Source organism: Uloborus diversus, chromosome 5 (assembly GCF_026930045.1).
Source record: "Uloborus diversus isolate 005 chromosome 5, Udiv.v.3.1, whole genome shotgun sequence".
Classification (NCBI taxonomy): Eukaryota; Metazoa; Arthropoda; class Arachnida; order Araneae; family Uloboridae; genus Uloborus; species Uloborus diversus.
In genome coordinates, this window is record NC_072735.1 from 95,517,440 (window position 1) to 95,542,938 (window position 25,499).

Here is a 25,499-nt window from a genome sequence, read left to right on the forward strand (position 1 = left end):
TTAGACTTGTTCTAAACATGCCAAAATTTTAACCAGCAAATCAATAAATGAACTAGAACACATGAATTGTATTTTCCTTGCAAATGGTACGTCTGTTACTTTGATTTTGCCCTGCATCTGGAAGCAAACATTTGACCTTTTGAATAGTTCAGAATTTCAGTCAATTCAGAACGTCCGAATTTAGCAAAATCATGGTTGGCGCAAAGGTCATTTTTTCATTTGCATTAATTTTGTTTTCTATGCATAGGTACTTAATGGAGCGTGATACAAATCAAATGTCCCAAAGTCCTTCACTATGTAGATCTGGATGTGGATTTTATGGAAGTCCAAAAACTGACGGTTTATGCTCTAAATGTTATAAAGATGCTCTCAAAAGAAAACAAGCAAATCCTGCGCCTCCACCACTAAGTGGACGTACCAGCCCTTCAACAGCTAGCTCAGTTGCTGGTAAGGCATATATTATAATTGAACAGTGCTGTTTTAAGTGTGAAAAAGTATGTGTATAAGCTAGATTTTTTTTTCTGTAGAATATATAAATTTTAATGTTATTATATTTTCCTCTATTTCCATGAGAGAACTTCCTTGCAAATGCCAAGCAAAGTGCCTAAGATCATACCCGTTTGAAGCAGGGTTGGCTTTCTGCCGGCAGAAACTAGTTTTTGCCGTGTCAGTGGCAGAAACTGGTTATAACCCGAAAAAACCGGCAGAAACTGGCAAAAACTTTAAAATGTCTTTAATAACTCAAGTAATTAGTAAATGATATTTGTTTAAGTAAACTAAAAAATTAAACATCATTTCATCATTTAAAAAAAAAAATCCAATGCTAGTGCCCTTGATTTAGTTCAGAAAGGGAACTTTTCAATTGCAGAGGCTCATAGTATTTGGATTAATTGAACAAACGATAAAAAATCACACAGGGGTGCTTAGGGAAGAGGAGTGACATACAAAATTAAACAGGTATTACTGATTGTAATTTGCTCACTTATATGCTTCCATTGTTTGTGATTAAAATTATCATGTCATGTGCTTTAAGAAAAAAGTGCCAGAATTTTACTTGTCTAGATTTTGTACCTAATGTCACAGTTTTCAAAACAAATTGGCCCTATTTCTCAAAACTTATTTTTCAGTCAAATTTTTACCACAACCCCAGTTGCTACATTTGGACCAGTTATACAATAGATGAAAGTTTCACGAACATTGCTTGCTCCTTGATGCATTGTCTGCTAGCTCTTCTGCTTCAAGAATATTCTAAAATTTCTCATTTGTGCGTATTAAAGTGAGAACCTATTTAGATTTTTGAAACCACCTTTTCTAAGAGGCAATTGCAGGGTCCAAACAATGTAACATTTGATTTTGATTGTGGTAATTTTGTAATAAAATTACAGTGCATTGGTTAACAATTATTTTTTCCATGCATTTTCTATTGTATATCAAGAATTTATTTTTCATTTTGTGAGTTTTTGCCAGTTTCTGCCACAAAGTGGCAGAAAGTGGTTTTTGCCATGCCGGTTTTAACCGGTTTCTACCAGTGGTTTTAATTGCCTCGGCAGAAACTTGCCAGCCCTGGTTTGAAGGCGTAGCCAGGAACAAAATTTTTAAAAAATGGCTATTGCCAGATGACCCAAGATATGCCAGCAATTTATCTGCAATCTCTGTATAATGTATCATAAACTAACAGTTTTTTTTATTATTATTATTATAGTTAAAATGATTTTTATTTATATGTTCATGCATTTAATTATCTTCTAGAATTATGGTTGAAGCAGAATTTACATTTTAGCAATGTCCACATAAATTTTGGGGACCTGTCACAGATGACTTCCCCGTGTATAGATTTCACTCTTCATTTTAAAAATCTCGACTCACATCAACTGGACCCCCCCCCCCCCCCCCCCCCCCCCCCGCACACCTCTGTACAAGCCTCAGTTGTCTAATTGTTTTTTCACATCCACTTGTTAGCGTAGTGCTTTAATAGTGTCTCCTCTGTATCTATAGAAGACCTTTTGTAATTAAGAGTGGATCAACTTCAAAGGGGTAATGAGGGTGCATTGAGAGCACCCTCATCAAAGCAAGATGCATTGACGTCAATAGAAAGAAAATTAGCTTATAGAGTTAAAATAAAATTTTAAAACTTTATTTTTTATAAAAATATATGTTAATGAGAAAAAAAGACTCAATAATACAAAAAATCACTCAAAAATAAACTGAACAAATTCTGGAAAGTCAAAATTAGAAAAAATAAAAGGGAAGAGGTGATTGAGAAATAGTAAGGGTAGGTGGGGCACGTTGGTCTGCTTTTTTACTTCCGTTTACAAAAAAGGAAGTATTGTAATCACAAAAAAACTTTCACCCAAAAATCGGCCTTAATTTCCATTTTGTTCACCCCAAATGAATGTTGAGTTTTTTTTCAACCTGACCACACGTGGATATGTGCCTAGGAACATATAGACACCAGAAATATCCATTTTGACGATCCTGAGTTAATTATAGGGAGTTTTCTCGTGACGTCTGTATGTGTGTATGTATGCTGCATAACTCAAGAACCTAGAAAGTTGAAATTTGGTACGTAGACTCCTAGTGGGGTCTAGTTATGCCCCTTCTTTTTTGGTTGCATTTGTATGCTCCAACGGGGGTCTTTTGTCCCTTTTTGGGGGGGAAATTATTGGTTATATCGATGTAAACTCAAGTTGTGTTATAATTTGGTAGACACTTGGCAATATATCTCCAGGCTTTTGGTCGCAAACTTGGTGATTTTTTTAAAAAAAATAATTAAATTCTTGTTTCAATTTGGCCATTGTTGGTGATATTTAGAGGATAATTTATTGAATCTTATTAAAACTGCCAATAATGAGAAAATGACATTAAATTGGAGTAAAAGGAAGTCGTGATGCACACATCAGCTCATTACTTATCATTTTTTATCTTATCAAAGAATTTAACGAGCAGTTCGATTTTCTACAATAAATTTTACTAAACACTTTTCAATATCACAGTTTTTTTTTTTTTTTTGGAAGTGTTGAATTGATAAACTTTATGCTAATTTTTACTTTCTTCTATATCTAATATATAGAAGAAAGTATTGGATTCTTGCAAATTTTCGAATTTCGAATTTTGACGGATTCGAACGTTTTGAGGTGTGCTGAGTCCATTTCGACCATTTTTGGAAAATGTCTGTCTGTCTGTGTGTGTGTGTGTATGTGTGTGTGTATGTATGTATGTGTGTGTGTATGTATGTGTGTCACGTCTGTGTGTGACCAGTTTTTTGTGGCCGCTCTACAACAAAAACTACCGCATGAAATCGAACGAAATTTAGTACACATATGTGCCCCTATGTGAACTTGTGCCCATTAGTTTTTGGCGCGAATTCCTCCAAGGGGGGTGGAGCAATGGGACGTTTTTCGAGTTACGCATGCTTGCTATTCCTCAGGAAGTAACTGGCGGAATCAAACAAAATTTGGTCCATATGTTGGTATTAACAGGAACAGATGCTGATTCAATTTTGGTGTCAATAACTCAAACGGGGGTTGAGCTATAGAACGTTTTTTGTCGTCAATTGTGACTGCTGTATCTCAAGAAAATAAGGAACGGAATGAAAGAAAAATTTATCGGCAAGTAGCCCTTAGTGGGTATAAGAACTGATTTTATTTTCGTGTCAACAGCTAAAAAGGGGTGGTAGCGCAATCACCCGTTCTTTTTTTCCATTTTGAGTGCCCTATCTCAAGAAGTAATGCTACGTTCTGGTTGAAATTTGGAATATATGTGAATCCATATGTAAACAGGCTTTGGTTCAATTTTGACGCCGATCGCTCCAAGAGGTGTTGATTTTTTTTTTTTTTTTGCGAATAAAAAATATTTTTACTAATGCAACAATAAGAAAGATAAATCGTAATAGATTGTCATCTGCGTATTTCTCGTGATTTTAATTGCATGGAAATGATCGGAAATATTATCTCAATGATTTAAAATTTTTAACTCTTGCCATCTTATGTTTGTTAACAAATAAAATATTTGTAATTAATTCAAGCAAGGCTTTTAAAATAACTTTCAATTTTCGCTCTTTGCTTTGCTTTTGCAATAATTCAGACATTGGGATGGTCGTCAAGTTTTTGCATGTGTCATTTTGTTTTCATTGGGAATATTGCTTCCTCGTCAAGCATGGGGAGGGATCAGAAAAAAAAAGAAAAATATAGAAGAAAGTTTCGTGATGGCCACAACATACTAGTTTATTAAAACCGTGTAAAATGGATCAACATGCCCCCCGTGTGGGGTACGTTGGATTGCATAACTCAAACAACATTTGCTATAATTTTAGTAATAAATACTATCAAACCTTGTAACTACCTTATCCTCTTTTGTGTGTAAAGTGAAAGATGTAAAGTTTAAAGTTCAATATAACATATTAAGCCTGAGTTTAAGTGATCAGGGGTCTGTCCAGGATTTTTCACAGGGTCCCGTTTTTTGTGAAAAATAAAATAATTTTGTGAAAAATGAATAAATTTTGTAAAAAATCAAATAATTTCGCAAAAAAAAAAAAATGTTAAAACGAAATTTTAGAATTTAGAGATGTCACAAACTGCATCTTTTCAACTTAATTTGAGTGTTTTCCTCTTCTATGTCGAAAATATCATTCTGGAGTGTTTTTCTACTATTTGCCAGGGGGGGGGGGGCGGCATCGCTCTCTCAAGTATCAATATTTATCTACCATTCTACATTATGTTAAATTATACTAGGAATATTTCTGTACAGTACTTAAAATAATTGTAACAAAAAAATAATAAAATTCAGACATGGTTCAGCATTTAACTTTTTGACCCAAGACACTTAAAAAGCACAGAATTTCGTTTAAAACTTATAAATTCCGTGATTTTAACAAAAATAAAAAGAGATTTTTTTTTTTACCTCTTAACAAAGCGTACCTAAACATCAAAAATTCAAAAAATTGGATTCCCATAGCGGATGCAAAGAGATCGCAATTCTCAAAGTGAAGGCATCAAAAGTATAAAAACGGCTGGTGAAAGAAATAATTTTGATAAAATTATTTTAAAATTGAATTTTAGAGTCCTATGATAAACATTTCATTAATATCAGTGGACACAGTTGAAGCAAAATAAATAAATAAATAATAATAATAATAAATAAAATAAACCATCGATTCAGCATTTTAATTTTTGACTCATAAAAGAAAATGGAATTTTGCTTTAAAAACTTGAAATGAGAGTTCTAACAAAAATAAAGAGACTTTTCATTTTATTTGCATCCTAATACAGCGAAGTTAGCTTGAAAAAAGAACAAAATGTGATTCTCATATCGGATGTTAAAAGATTGCATTTTTCAAAATGTAGACATCTAAAAAAAAAGGTAATTAAAAGTTTATTTAAAAGTTAATCATCCTTGTTAGCATCGAAAAATCAGACCCATGTAATTCTCTTCCAAAATAACAGTTAAACATAGCAACGCACCATAAAAACGCAAATATTGAGAAGCTGGTAAAATGATGAGACGCTAAGTGTTGATAATTTTGAAGTTGGGTAACCATATCTGAAGCGATCATATTTTCCTCCCACCCTTCCTATCCCTTTGCAGGTTCTAAGTTCATTTCGCTGAGTATATATTATTATTATCATTGTTTATTAAATCATGAGCGGGGGGGGGGGGGAGAAAAGTGCTTACCAATGCCCTTTCAGAAAAGTTTACAACAACACCGCTGCTAATTAGCTGTGATAAAACAAGCAAATTATTTAAAACCAAACATATTTTCAGCTCTTAATTTCTTTCCAAGAAACAAACAAACAAGCATTATATTTATTCGGCAGTAGCAGTTACTTATCGTTTGCAGGAACATCGCAAGAGTGCGTTTTTTTTTTTTTTTGCAAAATTAGCAGATTTCGTATAAGCTGATCCCTCTAATTTGACTTCAGAAAAGGTTTATACACTGGAATATGCGTTATTTTTGCTTTCAGATTTGCTCTTTCAATAAACAATTTGTAAAAGATCCGATCTTGTTTATCAGAATTTTGTGAAGGGTCCGTTTTGGTTGATCGGGATTTTGTGAAAGATCCGGGATTTTGTGAAAGATCCGTTTTGGTTGATCGGATTTTTGTGAAGGGTCCGTTAACGGACCCAAATATCCTCTGGCCAGACCCCTGGTGATAAATCATCTTTAATTAAAAACAGCAGTAAGCATTCACCATTAGTACAATTTTTTTTTAATCAAAAGAAAATTCCATTATTGAATATTCATGAGACAATGCAGATTAAAGTTACCAAAAGATGTGTTTAAAAGATATCTGAGGATATAAAAGTGCTACTTACATAGCTTTGGAAGAAGCATTTATTGCACTGGGTTTTGGAAGGATAAGTCATATGTTACTTTTATATAAAGTTAATCAATACTTTTTGCTTGGGGAGAAAAAGCTCTTTTTTACTTCATTGTATTGCATGAAACAACTTCAAAAAGAAAAGAATCCTGTTATATTAATGCCATATATTTCAAAGAAAATACTAAAATTGACAACTTTAAGTTAGCATATCTTTGTTCTAAAATCAAATTTTAAAATGAAATTAGATAATCTTAAGTACTTTTTTATTCCTTTAATTGTTTGTTTTATTTTGTTTCTATGTAGAATGCTTGTTTAGCAAAAATATTTGGTTTAATATAGGAACTTTATTATAGCGTGTATTGCATATTTTACTCTTAGAAAACAATTGTCTGCAAAAATTTGGAAGTACATTTGAAAATATAAAAAGAAAAAAGTGCAGATATGAAATAAATCTTTTGGTAAAATTAATTTAGTAAAATTTTTGTTAAATAATTGTAAAGTATATCTGTGCTCCTCCCCCCCCCCCAGTTTTTTTTTATTATTGTTTTGTTACATGAAATATTGTTATAATTATTGAGATTTAAGAGAAAAAATAAGTTTTTAAAATTATGTGGTGTGGGGTTGGTTTGGTACGATGTGCCTCACAAGAAGCCACAATGTCATAATTTTTTTCTTTTCATAAAAAAATGAAAAAATGCCAATTATTTTGAACAAGAAAAACTTACTTTAAGAAAGGAGTTCACGTTTTTTCCCGTAAACTTGATGAAATCCATTAAAAAAAAAATTACTGAAAATTACTCAGGACTACTGTAATAACCCTTTCTGGAATAAAATTTGTTCAATATAACTGTACTATGTGATTTCATTATAGGATTTGTAGGACCATATGTGCTATTTCTTGGTAATAAAATAAAAAATATTAATAGTATTAACAGGGTTTGTATGGGTTATGGAAATCCTAGAAAGGCATGGGAAAAGAATAAGCAAATTTCAGACCTGCAAAAGTCATGGAAAAATGAAGTTTTCATTGAAAGTCATGAGAATTATTCCAAGTCTTGGAAAAATGTCCTGGATAAATAGAAAGTAATAGTAGCTAAAAGAGCATTTAAAATCTTCGAGTGATTAAGCAATATTGCACATAAAGCTATTGAAAGTGAAAAATTGAACGATCCTAAACACAAATCTGAATTTTGAAATCTCATTACATCCACATCTGTAGCAGCTGCTCAAATTTTTTTGCAATGTCCTTTTACTGCATCCTTATACTCCTTTTTAATTTATCATTATTTTAAACAATTCCTGTATATTTTATTCTGTAATAGCGAACTTGCATATTTTTGATTTTTGTCACGCCCATTCAAAAACGCAATTCAATTGCATCTGAGTTTGTTTCCATCACTTGTAAGAATTTTATTATTAAATTTATTAGACTTTTATCTTAATTTAATGTAGGTTTTAAAAAATATAAAACTTCGGTCAGGCGATAGAATAGAAATAGAGCAATTCTACTCTTAAACAGTAGTGCCCAGCCCAACTTACGACCCGCAAAACTAATTCAAGCAACCCACTGCTACATTCAATGTCAGGAATCAAACACTATGTTCTGTAATTTCTGAACTTATTAATTTATTTGCATTTGAAAATGCTTTTGAGAAAATGTCTTTATTTTAAAGAACCAAAATACTGTCCAGATATGTGGGTGCTTAAATGCACTGTTGACACTGAAAGGCAACTTTTGAGGCAAATTTATTGAAACTTAAGAATGACTCATTCATCCTTTTGTCCCATTCATTACCATTCTGCCTGTTTATGAAAAATATATTAGACATATCAGCATCATTATATTCCATTTACTGTATTTTTACTTTACTTAACTCTATATGATGAAGCAAGGGCGCCCATATGCAAAATTATAAGGGGGAGAGCTCAGATATTTTCCCCCATGAGTTAGGAGGGTATTTTCTTAATGGAAACCGATTTCAGGACAGATTAGAGCCATTAAAATATTTCAGTACCTGGACGACCGAGCCTCGCTCTGCTTTAAAAGAATTTTTTTTTCAACTCGTGTTTTTTAAGGTTCAATACTTTTCCAAATATACTTGAAAAACTTCACGTTAACGAAATATTAAGCACTCGACCTCTTATAACACTAAAGTACCAAACAGAAGATTATGAATGTAATTAAATCAACATTTTGCTTTAAACTATCTGTTGCATTTATTTCCACTATACAATTTTCCCAGTCAGTAATAAAAATATTTTGACCTTGAAGCCAGTTTTGCTATGGTAAAATCGGTTTTTAACCAAATAACTCCTTTCATACTATGATGTGTTTCACGAGTTTACCCCAATCGAGATTTCTCTTTGAATAAGTACTTTTAGTTTTTACGCCAGAAAATGCTACATACAGCATGATATCCGTCAAAATTGATGATCCATAAACCATTCCAACAAATGATAACAACTGTCTTAAAAAAACAATCTCAAGACATACACTTCTTCGAAATAAAATTTAGATGCGTGATTTAAAAAACATGTTAAGCTATTTGAAATGTAAAAAGAAAATAAATAAATAAAATAGAATAGGATGGTCAAGCAAGAGTTTCACTTAAAAAAAGAAAAAAGCCTTACATCGACTTACAAAATGCTTTTGAATTTGTTTTCAGCCAAGTGTGTTTGAAATTAGCCAAAGTGGCCAATATCAGCCAAGCCTGGCAACCCTAAGCAAGTATAAAATTTTAAAGCGAGAAGAGACAAATTTTCATTGTTATGGTTGCAAATCGTCTGCCTGATGCGTCAACTCGCAGTTTACTTCAAGGCTTAACTCAATTTGACTTTATATTAAAAAACTTTTTCGTAAAAAATCGCATTTTTACAGAAAAAACACTGGTGTAGATGAACTTAGAATGCAAAACTACAATTAAATCCAAAATTTCATCCAAATCGTTAGGGCCATTTCCGAGATGAGAAATATATATATACCCACAAGAATTGCTCGTTTAAAGATATTTTCATTTTAAATAACTTATTCATTAATGGCTGGAGAATAAATGTTTTTACATTTTTGCAAAGAAAAAAGTACCTAAAGCAAGGAAGTTCTAATTTCAAAGGGGGGGGCTCAAGCCCCCCTATATGGGTGCCCTTGTGATGAAGACAAATAAAAATAGTTAAGTTTTGTAGGTGTACACTGATTTTTCAATCACAAGTAAATGCTTTGATGTAGTGGCAACGTAGAAGTTTTGCTAATGCTCATTTCCAAAATCATTGATTTATTTGCATTTTTTTTCATGTTTTAATTTTCAGATCCTGTTCTTTTTAATTTCCTTTTTACTCAATTTCGGGTCCCTTTCTTCCTTTGGGAGAAACTTAATTTTTTTTTTTTTAAATACACTTGAAACCCAGTTCACGAGATCCTCAAATTTTGTTCAGTTGTAATAGAATTCAAGCAATGTAATTAATTAAAAGGGAACCTAAACATAAATTTCGCTAAAACTGTTAATTTGTTGTATTGGTGTTCGCTATAGCAAGATTTTACATTACAATTTTTCAAAGTCTATTTGAAATATTTTTTCAGCTTCCGAATGCGATGACAAAATTCTCCTGCCGAAAGATGACGATTTGTCCACGGCATCTCCAACAGTACCAGCTGTCGTGGTTACTCCACCTAGTCAAGACCAAAATAAACCTGAGGTAGTAACTTTATAATAGCTCATGAAATTAATTATTAAAGGGTCATTCCATCATGACTAACATAACATTTACAGTGTATTCACAAATCTTTTTATTTTAACTTTAAAGTATAAAGACTTAGTTATGGTTGAATTTCTGAATTTACAATGTACATGTTTTATATTAGTCATTTCTACCAGGAATTTGAAACAAAATAACGGCTGATAGATATTTTTTTTCAACTAAAGTGGCACTATGACTAACGTAACATTTTTGCAACCCAGAAAAATGATGCTCATGTTATGATGCAAGTTTCTCTAAAAGTTCAGCAGACCTTTTAAGTTGGCTTGATATATTTGAGAGAGGTTGACTGATTCGTCAAACAGTGTTGCATCTCTGGAATCAAAATGTGATATTGAATAAGGTATTAAAAAAAAAATGTACACAATGTGAAGATCCCATTAAATAGCTATGCGCTTCTCACAAATTCTCTGTGCTTTGCTACTTTCTCCAATCTTATTTAGCGGTATTTTATATGAACAGACACCTTAGATGAAAAGATCAATAGATTTCATTGGAGAATTCATTTGTAGTCTTCACAGTTGTTTAACTCTGTTACACTCTTTTCCATACATGTTGCTTTAATGTAGCCTACACCATCACAATGATTCTTGCCTTCCTCTGTGAAACTATTCTGAAGAGAGCATCTGTCGACATTAATGCTATGTTGTTATATCCGCTTTTGAAATAGCCTGCAGCTGAATTTTTCCACACAATAACTTTATTTATTCTGTAATTCAAATTCTGTTTACAGACTTTTATTAACTGTATAATCAAATAACTTTACATACAGGCAAGAATGCATTTTGGTGTCTGATATCACTACAAATATTTTAATTTCTAAAACATGATTATTGTATTTTTTGTTGTATGCAACTGCGGTGTAAATTGTAACAGTAGCATGTACCATATTAGAATGTTTTCAATGAGCTTTATTACTTTGTATTGCTGTTTAATGGAGAAAATTTCTACAAAATATAATTCAAGTTAGTTCCCTTTCGTAAAGTTTTTTCTTCTACATTCTGAATTGGCTATCTTGTATTCTCATATTGAATGTAGGTTCAGCAGTGTACTCATTTTTCTTTACCTTCTCTTCTTTTAAAGAATCCCAATTCTTTAAATTAAAAGTTTTTTTGTTTTTTCTTTCAATTTATATATATATAGCCGGAAGTGTATACAGGGTTTGCCCCAAAAGTAATGAGCCTTTTCTCATTGTTGAAGTTTTTTTCTTTGGAGCTTTTTTTTATGATTTTTTGACTTAGTTCCGATTTTTTTTTTTTGCACATTTCAAAATCAGATTGCATCCGCTTTTGGAAAACTCGATCATCTTAATTTATTGTATGATTCTGTTCCTTTGACTTAAAAAATTTTGTATTGACCATTATATTCAAGCATATTTATATTTTGTTTTGATTAGTTTCTGGAGAATTTTTAAATGTTGAGGGAAAAAAAGTAACTAGAGAAGTCAAAGAGCACTTAGATCTTTGAGTGTAGTCCTGAAATGACTCTCTAACATCCGAATACTTTTTGGCATATATGCTTTATCCGTGAATTTCAAATCACGGATCTGAAATATGTGTATCTTTATCAAAACCTGTTTAAAAAATATTTTCATTATTTAAATTTGTACTGTCTAAAGTGAAAAATAAATTAAGACTGGAAAGGACTTCAGAACTAGTCTTTTCACTCATGGCTTTTGATTTGTCTGTGTTGCCCGAATTTCGTTTGGGTAACGACTACGTATGGTTTTTTTGATGCCCAAGAGTTTGATCGATCCATGTCAATTTAACCAGGGTGATACCTTGATAGCCTCAGAATTTTTTGAATGTAACATATTTTAAAAGGTTAAAACGCATGAAATAGTAAGATTAGGGTATATTTTGGTTTTGTACAACAAAATTCCTGGGCCGAGACACAGGCCGCAAAAGATGGTGACTCTGGCATTTCTCACTTGTGATTTTGACCAGATCTATAAAGTTCTTTATTTCAGGAACAGTACAACATATTTTGTTGCAGTTTTTCCAAAACAAAAACTTTTTTTTCTAATATTCAATGCGATGTGTTTTTTATTAATGTAATTTAAAATAACGAAAAATTTTGAAGTTTTCATAGAAGTTTTTTTATTTATTATCCACCTAAGTGGAAAAATCTGGATCACTTATCCTCACTAGATCCTAAACAATGCAGTCAGTTTGCCAAGATAAACTTTTGTCCAGGAAGCCAATTATGAAGGTTTCAGGCAAACCTAACTTGACATGGGCGGATCCAGGGAGGGGGCCATGGCCCCCTCTGAGAAAATTTCAAGAATAGTTAAAATCCCTTTTTTTTTTGAGCAAAAATGCAAAAATTTCCCTTATAATACATACAAAGTCTAACAATTAGGAATGCACTGAGAAAGGGGCCATGGCCACCCTGAGAAAGTTTCAAAAATAGTTAAAAACTTTTTTTAGAGCAAAATATAAAAGATACTTAATATTTCTCCTCGCCCGAGAGCAATAAAACCACACTGAGGAAGTTTCAAGTATAGCTTCATTGCAGTTCATGTTAAGTCTGACAAGAATGGAAACAATGCCAAAGGTAGGGCATGGCCACCCCACAAAAATTCATAAATATCAAGTGTTTTAGCATAATGGGCTCACCTTGTTAGATGTGTTTACTTCTCCCATGCGGGAAAAAAAAAAGGATTTGCATTAGTAAGTGTCCGATAAAAAGTTACACAGTTAATGATTGCACATTAAATTAGTTAGACTTAAGTTTTAACCAGACTTTATGCAGTGTTTTGTAATTATTCTTCATTCCCTTTTCAATATGGAACCCTCCAAACCACTCTTCTTCCTCTTGTTAATATTACCAAAGATGGTCTACCTTTGTTTTAAAAAGTAACTTGTAAAAGTTTCCAGGGGAGGGACCCCACCTATCCTTTTCGCCAACATCGTTCAAGATCGGTCTAAATTTTGTTTTAAGCGCTTGAGTTTTAAAATATTTCCGGAGGAGAACTTGTCCCTCCCTAACATCATTGAAAGTCTTCAAGAATTAAGTTTCTGGAGCTTTAATTTCGAAAAATTGCTGGTCCTCTAAAAGTTGCTCATGAATCATGGATTGCCTACCTTTGCATTTTAAAGAGTTAAATTTTGCAAAAGAATTGGGAGTAAATCTTAGAATCTCTTTAACCTTACCAAACATAGTCTAGAATGCATATTTAAGTCTATAAATTAGTAACATTTCCTGGGATGGGCCTTTTAGTCTCTCCTCCCCTTAACATCACCAAAAATTGTCTAAAACAGCCCTTTTAAAGCTCCAACTTTGGGGGAGCGCTCTTCTTGTTGTAAGCCCTTTTTGGCTCTAAAATGGCAAAAAAAAATCCAATGGAGAAACTCCAAATTTCCCTCTTTTTAACATTATTGGAGATAATGTTTGCGTTTTTAAGGTTTCAATTTTGAAAAATGGGGGGGGGGGTCACACCCAAGCCCTTAATATAGCCCGAAAAACAGTTAAAATGCATTTCTAAGATTACAAATCAAAAAAATTTCCTTAGATGTTCTCTCAAATCTCTCATCCCTCTAACATCAAAGAGCCTTTAAAACTGCATTTTCAGGGCTACTAGACAGCGGAGTGCCACCAAACCTCTCCTCCCCTAACATTACAAGAGATCCTCTAAAATGCGTTTTTAAGACTCAAAAATTTTCTGGGGCAGAAACCCCCAGGACCCCCGTTACTTCAGATTTAATATTATACTTAAGGTTGGTTCATATAGACTTCCTCTTAAATCAGAAGTCCTATAAAGTCACCTCTGAACACAGTGATGATTACAGGAATACACCATTTTGAGGCAATGATATGCACATGTTTGTTAAGAAAAGAGAAATCATTGGGAAGGTTACAGCCTTTATGTTAAACTTGCATTGCCTTGTGAAAAATCCTTAATAAATGCTCTAGTTAAAGGTGGGCTATATTGATATTTGTAAAATTCAAAAATTTTCCAAAGCATCGTATTTTTCCAAATGGCCCCCTCCGAGAATTCTTTCTGGATCCGCCCCTGTAACGTGGCAGCATTGTGAAGGCTACGCTGATCCTAGTCACAGCATTATGATGCTGCCAGGTTTGGTTAGTCCCGACTATAGACTGGAGACAGGGCTGCTTTTTTATCAAGCATGCTTGCCTTGCTGACAGTCTAGATTGCAACATTCAAGGTGCCTGCTCTTCGTGCAGCAGAACAAACCTCTGCTTCATTGGAGTGTTTCTTTATTTCTTTGTTCACTTCTGTTTATTGTCATTGAAAATAAGAAATTTAAAACAGAAGTTCAATGTTTATATTTTAATTTTGTAGACTTCTAAATTTACTAATTGCAATAAAACTTGTTTTCCTCAGACATCAAAACAAACTCTCCCAGACTCTGAAACGTCGCCTGCGAGTCCAACATCCTCTGAAAAAGGAGAGGGGGAATCTTCTCAGCAAGATGATTCTCTTGAGAAAGACCAGAAAAAGAAGAAAAATAGGTGCCACATATGCAAAAAGAAAGTAGGGTTAACAGGTTAGTTTACAGTTTTTATAGTGATATATTTGAAGACACTGTTGACTTATGTTATACTTACATTTTACAACTTCTGTACAAGAAAATATTCTATCAAATTCTGTGCATCAAGTAATTGGCTACTTTTCCCCTTATTTGTAATCTGTCAATTTTCACCTATTAGTAGGGTGAATTTTATTTATGTTATAATTACTTCAATTGTGTTCAAAATTAGAAACTAAGCTTGTTGACTTTATAAATAATAAATAAATGTAATTTTCTGTGACAAAAGGCTGCTCCAAATTCACTGTTTTACTGCTCCAAATAGCTCCAAATTCACCATTTTCCTGCTCCCAAAATTGTTCTAAAAGTGGATTTTCGTCAGTACATCCCTGTAAGCTTTACAACTGTAGATTATTTTACTTCATTTTCTCTGAGGTATTCAATTATATTTTTGTAGAATAAATAAATGTAATTTTCTGTGACAAAAGGCTGCTCCAAACTCACTGTTTTACTGCTCCAAATTCACCATTTTCCTGCTCCCAAAATTGCTCCAAAAGTGGATTTTCGTCAGTACATCCCTGTAAGCTTTACGACAGATTATTTTACTTCATTTTCTCTGAGGTATTCAATTATATTTTTGTAGAAGATTCAAATTCATTTTTGCGTACATTTACAGGCTCTTTTTTCCTGCCCATGCCCCCCTCCCCCCCCCCCCCCCTCTGGCTATGCCTTTGAGCAGTAGTGATTTTTTTTTTTCCTTTAACATTTAAAAAAATATATTTTATAAAATACAAAAACTTTTTTATTGTGTTTGTAAGTTTCCCACCAACTGGGGAAAAATCTGCTTTCAAGATGGATTTGGACTGCGTGCCTTAGCTTGGAGACCCCTGGTTTAAAATATTCCCCCAATATTCTGGTAAAAATATTCAGCTATTTTTTCAGACTCACAACCATCCCTGCTGAGATAAAGGTATATATCGAAATCTGAATGAGAAAAAAAAGAGGTTGGTTAACACAGTGGGCAGGAGGCAGATCCTTTTTGTTTGAATCAAAATTATAGAAAATATAGCTAGAATAAAATGGGCTGTGATACTAATTCTTCAAAATTAATAGAACATTTCTGTTAATCATTGTGCAGTTTGCTTCCTCATTTGTCTTTGATAAAACATTTCAAATATAGCTTTTCTTCCATCGCGGTATTTCATTGTGTACAACTTAATCGACATTTGTGTCCTCCATGAAAATTTGTCTCTACACCTTACGTCAATTTGCATTGTGAAATTTGTACTCAATTCAGTAGATTTAAAGAATCTATGCTTGTTTAAAACCCCCATGGAGGAGCAAGTTTTAAACTAAGTTCAAAAGTTATTTAGCATAAAGTTTAAGATTGGGGTGGGGGGGGGGGAATTTCAGCAAAATGTTAAAATATTACACATTCTCGTCTTTCTAAATGCTTTGGTGTGTTTTATCTCCATTTAAAAGTAAAATTCAAATTTCATCTGTGACATCTTTAAAGAAATAAGTACATCAATTTTGTTTAGACATAAAATAAAGAATTTTGTATTGTGCTTACTATTTCCAAAAAGAAACACTTGTTAGGTTTTTAAAACATTGCAGTCTCTTCCTCCTAATAATGCAGTCATTGGGTGGACGTAATGCCACGTAAGACTAAGTATTATTAGGCTTTAAAGCAGTTTAAACATAGTAGCTAAGATTTAAAAGTTGACTATTGCCATGCCTGCTTCCTCTCTTTGATCCCACTTTGTTTCATTTTTTATTTGAGCAAAAAAGTAAAAATGCTTTGCTTTATTTTCGCAAATGAGATTGTGTTTTCGCATTTTGCAAAAAAAAATGCAACTGTAAGGGAAACCACATGAAGGAATTACAAATGCTAGGGTCTGGTGGGGTAAAGTGGTCATAAAATCGTAGGTTTTCAACTTAGGTAAACAATAAATACAATAAATTCTTTAAACACTTACTTTTTTTATTTTTATTTTACATTGCATTATTAAAGAATAGGGTACATTGAGTTTTAGGAAAATAAATATTGATTTAAGCAGTTTTATAGCCGTTTCTATTCCCTATGTATTTATGACCACTTTACCCCATGGGGTGGGGGAAAGTGGTCATACCATGGGGTAAAGTGGTCATAGTTAAAAATGGATGCAAAACCATTATAAACAACCCTAAAATTTGTATATTTCGGTTATTTTTATAGTTACAAGTATATGCTCAAGCATGTAATATACTCGTGTGTATACACGAGTATATACGTGTATACACACATTTGCTTGAAACATGTTGTGTAAACATTAGTAAACACGTTCATATATGAGTAGATACATATATGCATCAAATACATGCATGCACGTGCCTACTGAACTATATACGTGTATACACGAATGTATAAGCATGTATACGTATCTACACGAGTATATACGTGCCACGAGTATGTACGGGTACATACTCGTGTAAACGAACATCATATGCATGTATGCAATTTTATCTCTAGTATATCCGTGCATATCTGAGTATATACGAGTACGGTAGACGTATACATGCATATATATGTCCACTGTACACTGTATGTACTCATATACACGTACATACACACATATATACGGGTATATATGAGTTAATTCGTGGATACATCCAGTGCGTGTTTGAGTATGTGTCTACTCATCTATAGTGAAGCACAAGTCTTACGTATGTATACGTGCAAACACGATTATATACATGTATAGAGGTATTTATGTGTATACATCAGTAGTGTTCCCGCTAGGCCGTTTTTGAAGGGCGCAGTGCCCTGCCCTTTTCCATATCAGCAGAATGCGCCCTGCCCTTCTTTTAGATTGCGAAATGCGCCCCGCCCTTTTCAAAAATAAGAAATTGCACCCTGTGTTTTTAAAAAGATGCCTTAACCATCGTTTTGACCTGCCGCTATATCGGGGCAATTTTATTTGTCCAGCGATCATCTGTAAAAACGCCTATGTCTTATCCTTGTTCCCAGAATTTCACCCTGAAAACGGCCCCATAAACAAAAGGGGAAGCAAACACCTAAGCAAAGAGGGGATGAGATTCTCGAATTCAAACAGGCTTATCAGTAGGAAACAAAGGCATGTTCTTCCCTTCTACTGAGGGTGGTTTTTTGAAAGGTTGTGGGAAGGAGTAGAGTCTTCTGGGAAGGGAAAGATCTTTGTTTCATTCCTTCCCATCCTTGATCTTCTGAGAATCAACAATGAGAGAGGGAATAGAACATTTTCCTAACATTTCAGCCCTTTGTGTCCGTTTTTCGTCTGCACGTGGAAATTAGGCTTAGCTAATTTTAGCGCATTGCTAGTGATTCTGTAGCAATCTTTTCACATCTGTTTCTGGAAAGTTAACTTTTTGATTGTTTCCTAAGAAGAACACAGTACAAAGCTTACTGGGCTAAAATGCAAGGTTATTTTTTAAATATCTTGGATTTTTAACCCCCAGCCCCCCCCCCCAAAAAAAAAAAAAAGCCGTTTGAAATGGAAACATCGCATTGACAGGGCGTTCATTCAATTCTTTCCTTTTTGCTAAGTATTTTATTATCTTTGTATATGATTCATATAACAGATTATTTAAAACACTTATTGACATAATAAAAAGCATACTTTTGACATACTTGTGCTTTTTTCTAACAAAAATAATCTTGCACTGTTTCTTTTACTTTTTATAAATATTATACAATTGATTTTTTAAAAAAAACACAAAATTAAAATGCCGAAATATTAAATTTTCACGAAAATTGTCTGAGATAAAAATCTTAGCTTGGCCCAAGCTGCCTATGCATTGCATTTAGAAGCGCATACATCTGCCAACACATTTGTGTTATGAATTTGAACTCCAAGACTAGGAAATAAAGCTGAAATAAAGTCTTTTTAGTTTTGCAACTTGCTATCACTGCATTTTTGAGGCACTGGCACACAGTATTTTAAGTTAATTATTCTATTTGAAGTGCAATATATTTAAAAAAGGAGAATTTACACTCATCAAAATTTTGATGTCTACTAAAATACTTAATGGCACAATGCACATTACTAGGCAGTTTCTTTGTTAGGAAGGGGAGATCAGTAATTAAATACTGTTCTTCTTAAATTGAAATTCAAAGGATTTTGAAGCGCCTAGAATTTTTTTTACTCTTATTGGTAGTTAAAATTATGGCCTGAAAAGTGTTGAAAAACACCCAAAGCCAAGTTTCAGCATTAGCTAAATGTTCCTATGGAGTGTGGAAAATGTGCTTAGCTTAGTTGGCATTTGTGTGGAGGGGGGGAGGTGAGCTAACTCTATTCTGAAGACAAGTGCGTTTTCTGGATGAAATCATATTTAATACTAAAGTCAGTCGTGACGGTGATCAAGGGGGGGGGGGGGTCATGGTGCAGACTAGACTATTTGAATTTTTGCAAGGTGTTTTGAGTGTTATTTCTCTTAATTTTTTTTGTAGGGGGGGGGCACTCAGTACTTTTTGAGTGGTGCATCATTGGTCTTGGGTGGGGGGGGACACCGCATTGAAATAGTGCCCTTTTTAAAAATATGCCCCTTTCAAAGGCCAGCACCCTGCCCCTTTTTTTTTCTAGAGTGAACACTGTACACCAGTACATGTATATACACGAGTGTATAAGCTTATATACATGTGTGCTTACACAGTGAATCCAAGCTCTTGGGCAAAAATCTAAGGGGTGTGAGGGGGAAGGATAAGAGAAGAATTATAAGGACTTACGTTCACTGACGCACTACATGCACACAAAGCCAGAAAATGATGGATACAAAACAAATCACAAATTTTTTATACAAAGATGATTTTACCCAACATTTCAGTTTTTAAGAAATATTTACAGCAGTTGTTAAAGTTACGGCCTGTAGTAACTCTAATACACACATCGCAAAAAAGTGCACAGCGGCTGATGAAAGTTTTTCAAAACTCGTTTTTTCAACGTATTATCCGTGAATGCGACGCGTGTATTACAGCCGCAGGCCGCAAATTTCATCAGAAGCTTTAAAACTTTTTTAAGACCTAAAATGTTGTGTAAAATTGTCTTTGTGTAATATATAAATTTGTGACCTTTTTTTTTTTTTTTTTTGCATCCATCAGATTCTGGCTTTGCGTGCATGTAGCGCGTCAACATTGTGTTTGTGACCATATGTTCTTTATGATTCTTGCTTCTTATTCTCCCCTCTAATACCTTTTAATAATTTGCTCAAGAGTTTAAACTCTCCCTTTATACTTGTATTTCCTATGCTTGTATGTAAGTGTCGACTTGAGTACGTACGCGTATATACGTGTCTACTTGAGTATATAAGTGTTCGTATATATACAAGTATAATCGAGAATATGCGTGAATGTATAGCTGTATGGATAAAAAAATATTTGCAGTTACACATATACTTATTTATTGTTGCATTTATGTGAATACGTCTATGTATGTGCTTACACAAGTATATATGCGCATATACTCATATATTTAACCCCGTTTACTGCAAAAACAATACATATTAAGTAAAATTAATATTTAATTTGTATCTGCCTTATACTTAAAGATTCAGTGACATTAGAAGAACAATATTCGTTAAGCCTAATATGACCACTTTACCCCATCTTACTTAAATTATTATAAAAAATTATCTAAAATAGATTCAGCTAAGTGCTAATGAGTAAGAGTTCTTCAGACATGTAGGAAGCTTCCTGTGAAGTCAATCTGTTCATAATTCTAACAAACAAAATGTCCCAAGGAAGTTAGATGAGGTGTTTAGATTTCAAAAATTTTCATATTCACACAATATATATATTTTTTTACCAAATAAAATTTTGCCTGTTAAAAAATTTTATATTTAAAATGTAGTTTCTAACTGCCCTACTCTAAAATGAAATGTTCACATTCTTTCGAACATTTATTTCCAAGCTATATTTATTTGACGTATGACCACTTTATCCCATTGACCACTTTCCCACACCAGACCCTATATGAGTAAATGTGAAAAACCAAAATTTCAACTATGCTCATTTTCTGTTCTTGATTATGAGAATCCAAGCTGTTTTTAAATAAATCATTTGTGTTACAAAGAATTAAAAAGCAAGCTTTTGTTATTCTTACCGCTGAACAGTCATGATTACAATTTATGTAAAGCAACCATTAACATTAATTATGGTCATAAAAATGAACCACTTACAAGAACTGTGAGCTAAAAGAACCAAATCTTTTTGCAAGTAAATGTTCATTATCAAGCACATCTTTTCAAAATGTTTATTTTCAACAGATATGCTTTTTCTAGACAAATTGCACTCAAGTTGCATGCTTTAGTTCTTAGATTCTTACCTCTACCGTTATATTTCTCAATCATCCACAGAATAGGGTGGCATGGTTGCCACAGATGATCTGCAAAATAGTTAAAAAGCGATAATAGTGTATGCAGTAGCTTTAAAAAAATCAGTAACATATTTGCACTTAGTTCATGACAATAACAGTGTTATGTAAAAGCTAAACATGACTTGGATTAGATAACACACATACAGGAGAGTAGATCCTGCCAACAGATAAACTGAAACAGAGCAAGCTAGGTTGCATCAAAAACGTTAGGGAAGGAAGGAAATTTTTTGCAACAAAGCTTGTCTGGTCACTCAATTATGTGCGTAAGTATGCAAATCTAAAAATTGGGTTAAAAGTAGTGATGTTGTGGAGACTTTGAAAGGTTTGATATCATTGGAAGTAAGGGAGAAGAGGAAGAAAGAAATAGATTTTTCACTTTCTAGTTAAAATGGGCACGTTTATCTGCATTTAGTTACTCAATGCAAAAAGAAGTTTTTCTATTTCCAATGATAGATTGTAAACAGTTACAATATGATAAAAACATGAAACAAAAAAGAAAAGAGGAACAGAGAACAAAAAAAATTCCAACAAAATTCATTAATCAGTATTGTCTGTAGCATCCCAGTAGGGCTCAGCGAGGGAGGTCTTGCAAAGCGCGATACATTGTAGTAGGTGGGCGCGGTCCATATCCTCTCCAGAGACACACAGATTACAGGAAGGGGAAGGAGCAATTCCAATTCTGAAAAGGTGTTTTCGCAGGCAGTCATGGCCGATGATCAGGCAGAATTCCGCAACTGCTATGCGTCTTGGAGACAGAACGGCATCTCTCCAGTTTTTATGTAGTACATGGGTAATAAGTTAGTCTTGTGCTTGGGCCCTAACTGCATCCTTAACAAGTTTTTTAATACTGTAGAAAGGCATTGGTCGGGGAATACTCGCATGACCAGAGCGCCTTTTTTGGCCAGGTAATCTGCAATCTCTTTATCAGATTCTCCACAGTGAGCAGGAACCCACTGGAGGACAATGGATGTCTTGATAGTAGCTCGATTCTGAAGGTGATGACGACAATCCAGGATGTTATGTGTCGAGGTGTGGTTATCAGATACAATAACCATTAGGGCAACTCTAGAATCGGAGAGTACTACTGCTGTAGAAGCTGAACTAAGGCTGTAGAGATTGCAGCAACTCTCCGTCAAGCGCAGTACCTTGTCCCACAGGGACATAAAATGAGAACTGCTCGGAGTAAACTCTGGCACCTGCGTTTTCGCTATCAGACAGAAGAGACCCATCGGTATATATCCCTAGCCACTCAGGTTCGGGAAGCAAGGTCTCAACACTTCAAAGGCCAGGGCTCTAAGTATGGAAGGGTCCGCATTGTTTTTTAAAACACTTCTGCAAGCGGACAAGACACTCTGTTTCGAAGTTTAAATTTTAAAAAAATAATGATAATGAAAGTGTAAAAGTCTGCAGATCATTGAGAGTTGACTTTTTTTGGGGGTTTTTTTACTTCTCCTAGTCCCCTCTTTGGAAGAAAGGAGGAGAAAAGGAGAAAAATATGTGAATAAGCATGAGTTAAAATAGGTGGTCAGTTGAAAAAGTGAGGTAAAATGATGGGCAATATGCAGGATTTCACATTTTCTCCCCATTGGAAACATGCCCTTACTTTTGAAACTGGCAGGGCCTGATTAACGCACGGTCCGGCGGGTCCACGGACCTGGGCACCACAAATTTAGGGGCACTAAAATAGCCTAAATTAGCTTACTTCCTTCTTTTTTTTTTTGTGTTAAAGTGAAGGTTCCTTTTCAGCTTTGAAAAGAATCAAAAATTGTTTGAGAAGCTGCGTTTCTCAGGATAATTTACAGGCGTTTTTCTTATTGACCATTGAAATTTCTGTGACATCAAAATTAGATTTCGATGATGTGATCGACACATTTGCCTCTGTTAAAGCCAGAAAGAAGCCTTTTTAAAGCTTAATGTCAGAATTAGTAAGATTTTTTTTTTTTTTTTGCTATTTTTGCTGTTTTAAATTGCTTTTTAATTTATTTTCACCTTAAGGTAAGGCAATTTAACGATGATTAGTATGGTGACTATCAAGTGTTTGGTATTCAAATCCCAGGTTTCTGTAGTAATGTGTAAGTTTCTAGTGTATTAGGCTTCTAGTATAAAACATTGACTTTGAAATTATGCTGATTTTCCCATGGGGGGGGCACCAATTTTTACTCAGGACCTGGGCACCAGTTTGTCTTGATCGGGCCCTGGAAACTGGCACACGCTGTAATTACACTTAAAATTAATCATATTAAATAAGTGCATTATCTAAAATTTTGTGTTTTTCTTGTTCAGCCTTGTTTGTTTGAATTTTTATTTTTGTTGCAGGATTTCCCTGTCGATGCAATGGTTTATTCTGCAGTGTGCATAGATATTCAAATGAGCACAATTGTACATTTGACTACAAACAGCTCGGTGCTCAAGAAATCCGTAAAAACAATCCATTAGTGGTCGGAGAGAAAGTTAAGAAAATTTAAGTGAATTACAAGACCCATTCTATAGAACACCTGACGTCTACAAACATTTACTAATGTAACACTGAGAGCTTCATATATAAAACAGTGTTTGGAAACGAAGCTTTTGGTGTCCATGAAATCATTACTTTATTCTGCATTGTAGGTTTGTTTAGTCATGTTAAATTTCAGTATATTGCTTTGCTTGTTTTCTTTTTCCGAGATTTATATTTTAGAAAGTGACAAATAGTGTTTTTAGAGTATACATTTTTCTTTTAATTTAATCAGATAATTTGTTCCTATCAATGTATACTGTTGTATTAAAATGCTATTTTAAATTCTTCATATCATTTTTTCCCCCAACTGATTTTCAAAGCAAAATTGTCTTGCTTTCTATCTATGTTTATGGACTCGTGTGTGCATTAATATCTTGGAAACATTTTTAGTGATTGGTCATTACTTGGAAGTGTAAAAAAGTCTGAAGCATAGTAAATACTCAGTCTTTGTACCTGTTCTTTTCTTTTCCCTCCTTGTATCGCTGTGAATCTGTTTGCTTTGCTATTGGGCTACATAATCATTTTCTTAATACTGTATTCAATAATACTTGCAATTAAACAATTGTGAAGATTTACTAGTTAATTATGCTTGAATAGCTTACTTGATTTTTTTTTTTCCTTATTCTTTCTTTTTTTTACTTTTTCCAGTATGGTAGAATATTGTGCTATGCTATGAGTATATTCTTTGTGCTAGCACCGAGTGAAAGTTGTAGTTTAAACAATTATAACAGATATAAAGTATATACATATATATTTGCTATTATGCCACCATTGTAGTATTCAGGAGTCCAATATATGCAATTATCATCCATCCTGTGTCGCCTTTATCATACTGTAGCAAAAAAGTCATAAATTTTGCTACCATGTTTTTTAACATGCAAATCTAAATGTACATGTTCATCAAAAACATTGAATTCTACTCAAAGTGACAAGAAGAAACTCTTAATTTTGAAACTAAATCCATTTATTTGCCATTCAGTTTCCCTGGAATGAAAGATGAAATTAGTAGATAGTTACATATTTGTGCACAAGTATAAATATTTGTAGCCGAGCACAATACTTGAATTGGATCATGCAGTCACGTGGTCCTTAAGCGTCATCTTTAGCTGTCCATTTTTATGATAAATTAATGACTTTCTCTGAATTACTTGTAAAAAATTTCATGTAGGTGAAAAATAAAGTGTCAAAGTGAACGGTTATTGAACATAAGTTTGTTTTATTTTCTTGCTGACACTAACATTATCTCTGAAGTCAATATATACTCAGTCTTTTAAAGTAGGTTTATGTAGCTATTTAAATTTTTTAAAATAGCATTTTTTATTGTATTTTGTGTAAATAAAATCTCTTTTTGGGACTACTAGCTGATTAATTTGAGCGTCCATCCAGTAAAATGTATCTCTTACACAACTGAGAAATTAAAATTAATCTAATTTTGTTTTTATTGAAGTTGTTTCTCTAAACATAATGATTTCTTTAGTAATGCGTGAATATTAAGAATGCCAAATATAATCTCATGATTTAATCTCAATTCTGAGAATAAGCAATGATGTACTAGATAATTGACAGACTTCACAAATACTAAATGCTAAAATTTATCTATGACTTATTTTCAGCTTTTCCCTTTTATAAAGAAAAAAATTCATATATTAGGAAAGGATATATTACGATAAAATTCCACTGTTTTAAACTTTCTCAAAGAACAAGAAATATGCCCAATAAAGCACCTTTTATGCATCTTTCAAGGCACTGATCTAAAATAACATGGCAGGACAAAGGCATATAACCTAAGTTTTAATTAACAGCTTTCATTCAGCAATTGCAAATTTAGTGTTACTTATACAACTTATACGTTTTAAGTTAAGTCTTTAGTTTTAAGGAAAGTACTAGTGTATAAAAGGAATTTCCTGTAACCATTTCATTGTCCAGTCTCTAACTTTCCGTGTCCTAGAGCAGTTTAGTAAGCCGCTTTCTATTAAAGTTACACCTAGTTATTGGCAATGATAATAGAGAAAGTAAAGAGGAAATTTTTAAATTTAAGAAGGGAGAACAC

At 33.3% G+C, this 25,499-nt stretch overlaps 1 protein-coding gene across 1 annotated transcript; it reads left to right on the forward strand.

The window, feature by feature from the left end:
• Positions 1-251: 251 nt before the first annotated feature.
• Positions 252-24,658, forward strand: LOC129222124 (AN1-type zinc finger protein 6-like). Its single transcript, XM_054856573.1, has 4 exons — positions 252-447; positions 9,895-10,010; positions 14,419-14,581; positions 23,269-24,658. Exons 1-4 carry the CDS (start codon positions 255-257, stop codon positions 23,415-23,417), a joined length of 621 nt encoding a protein of 206 aa, XP_054712548.1. The 5' UTR covers positions 252-254; the 3' UTR covers positions 23,418-24,658.
• Positions 24,659-25,499: the final 841 nt, after the last annotated feature.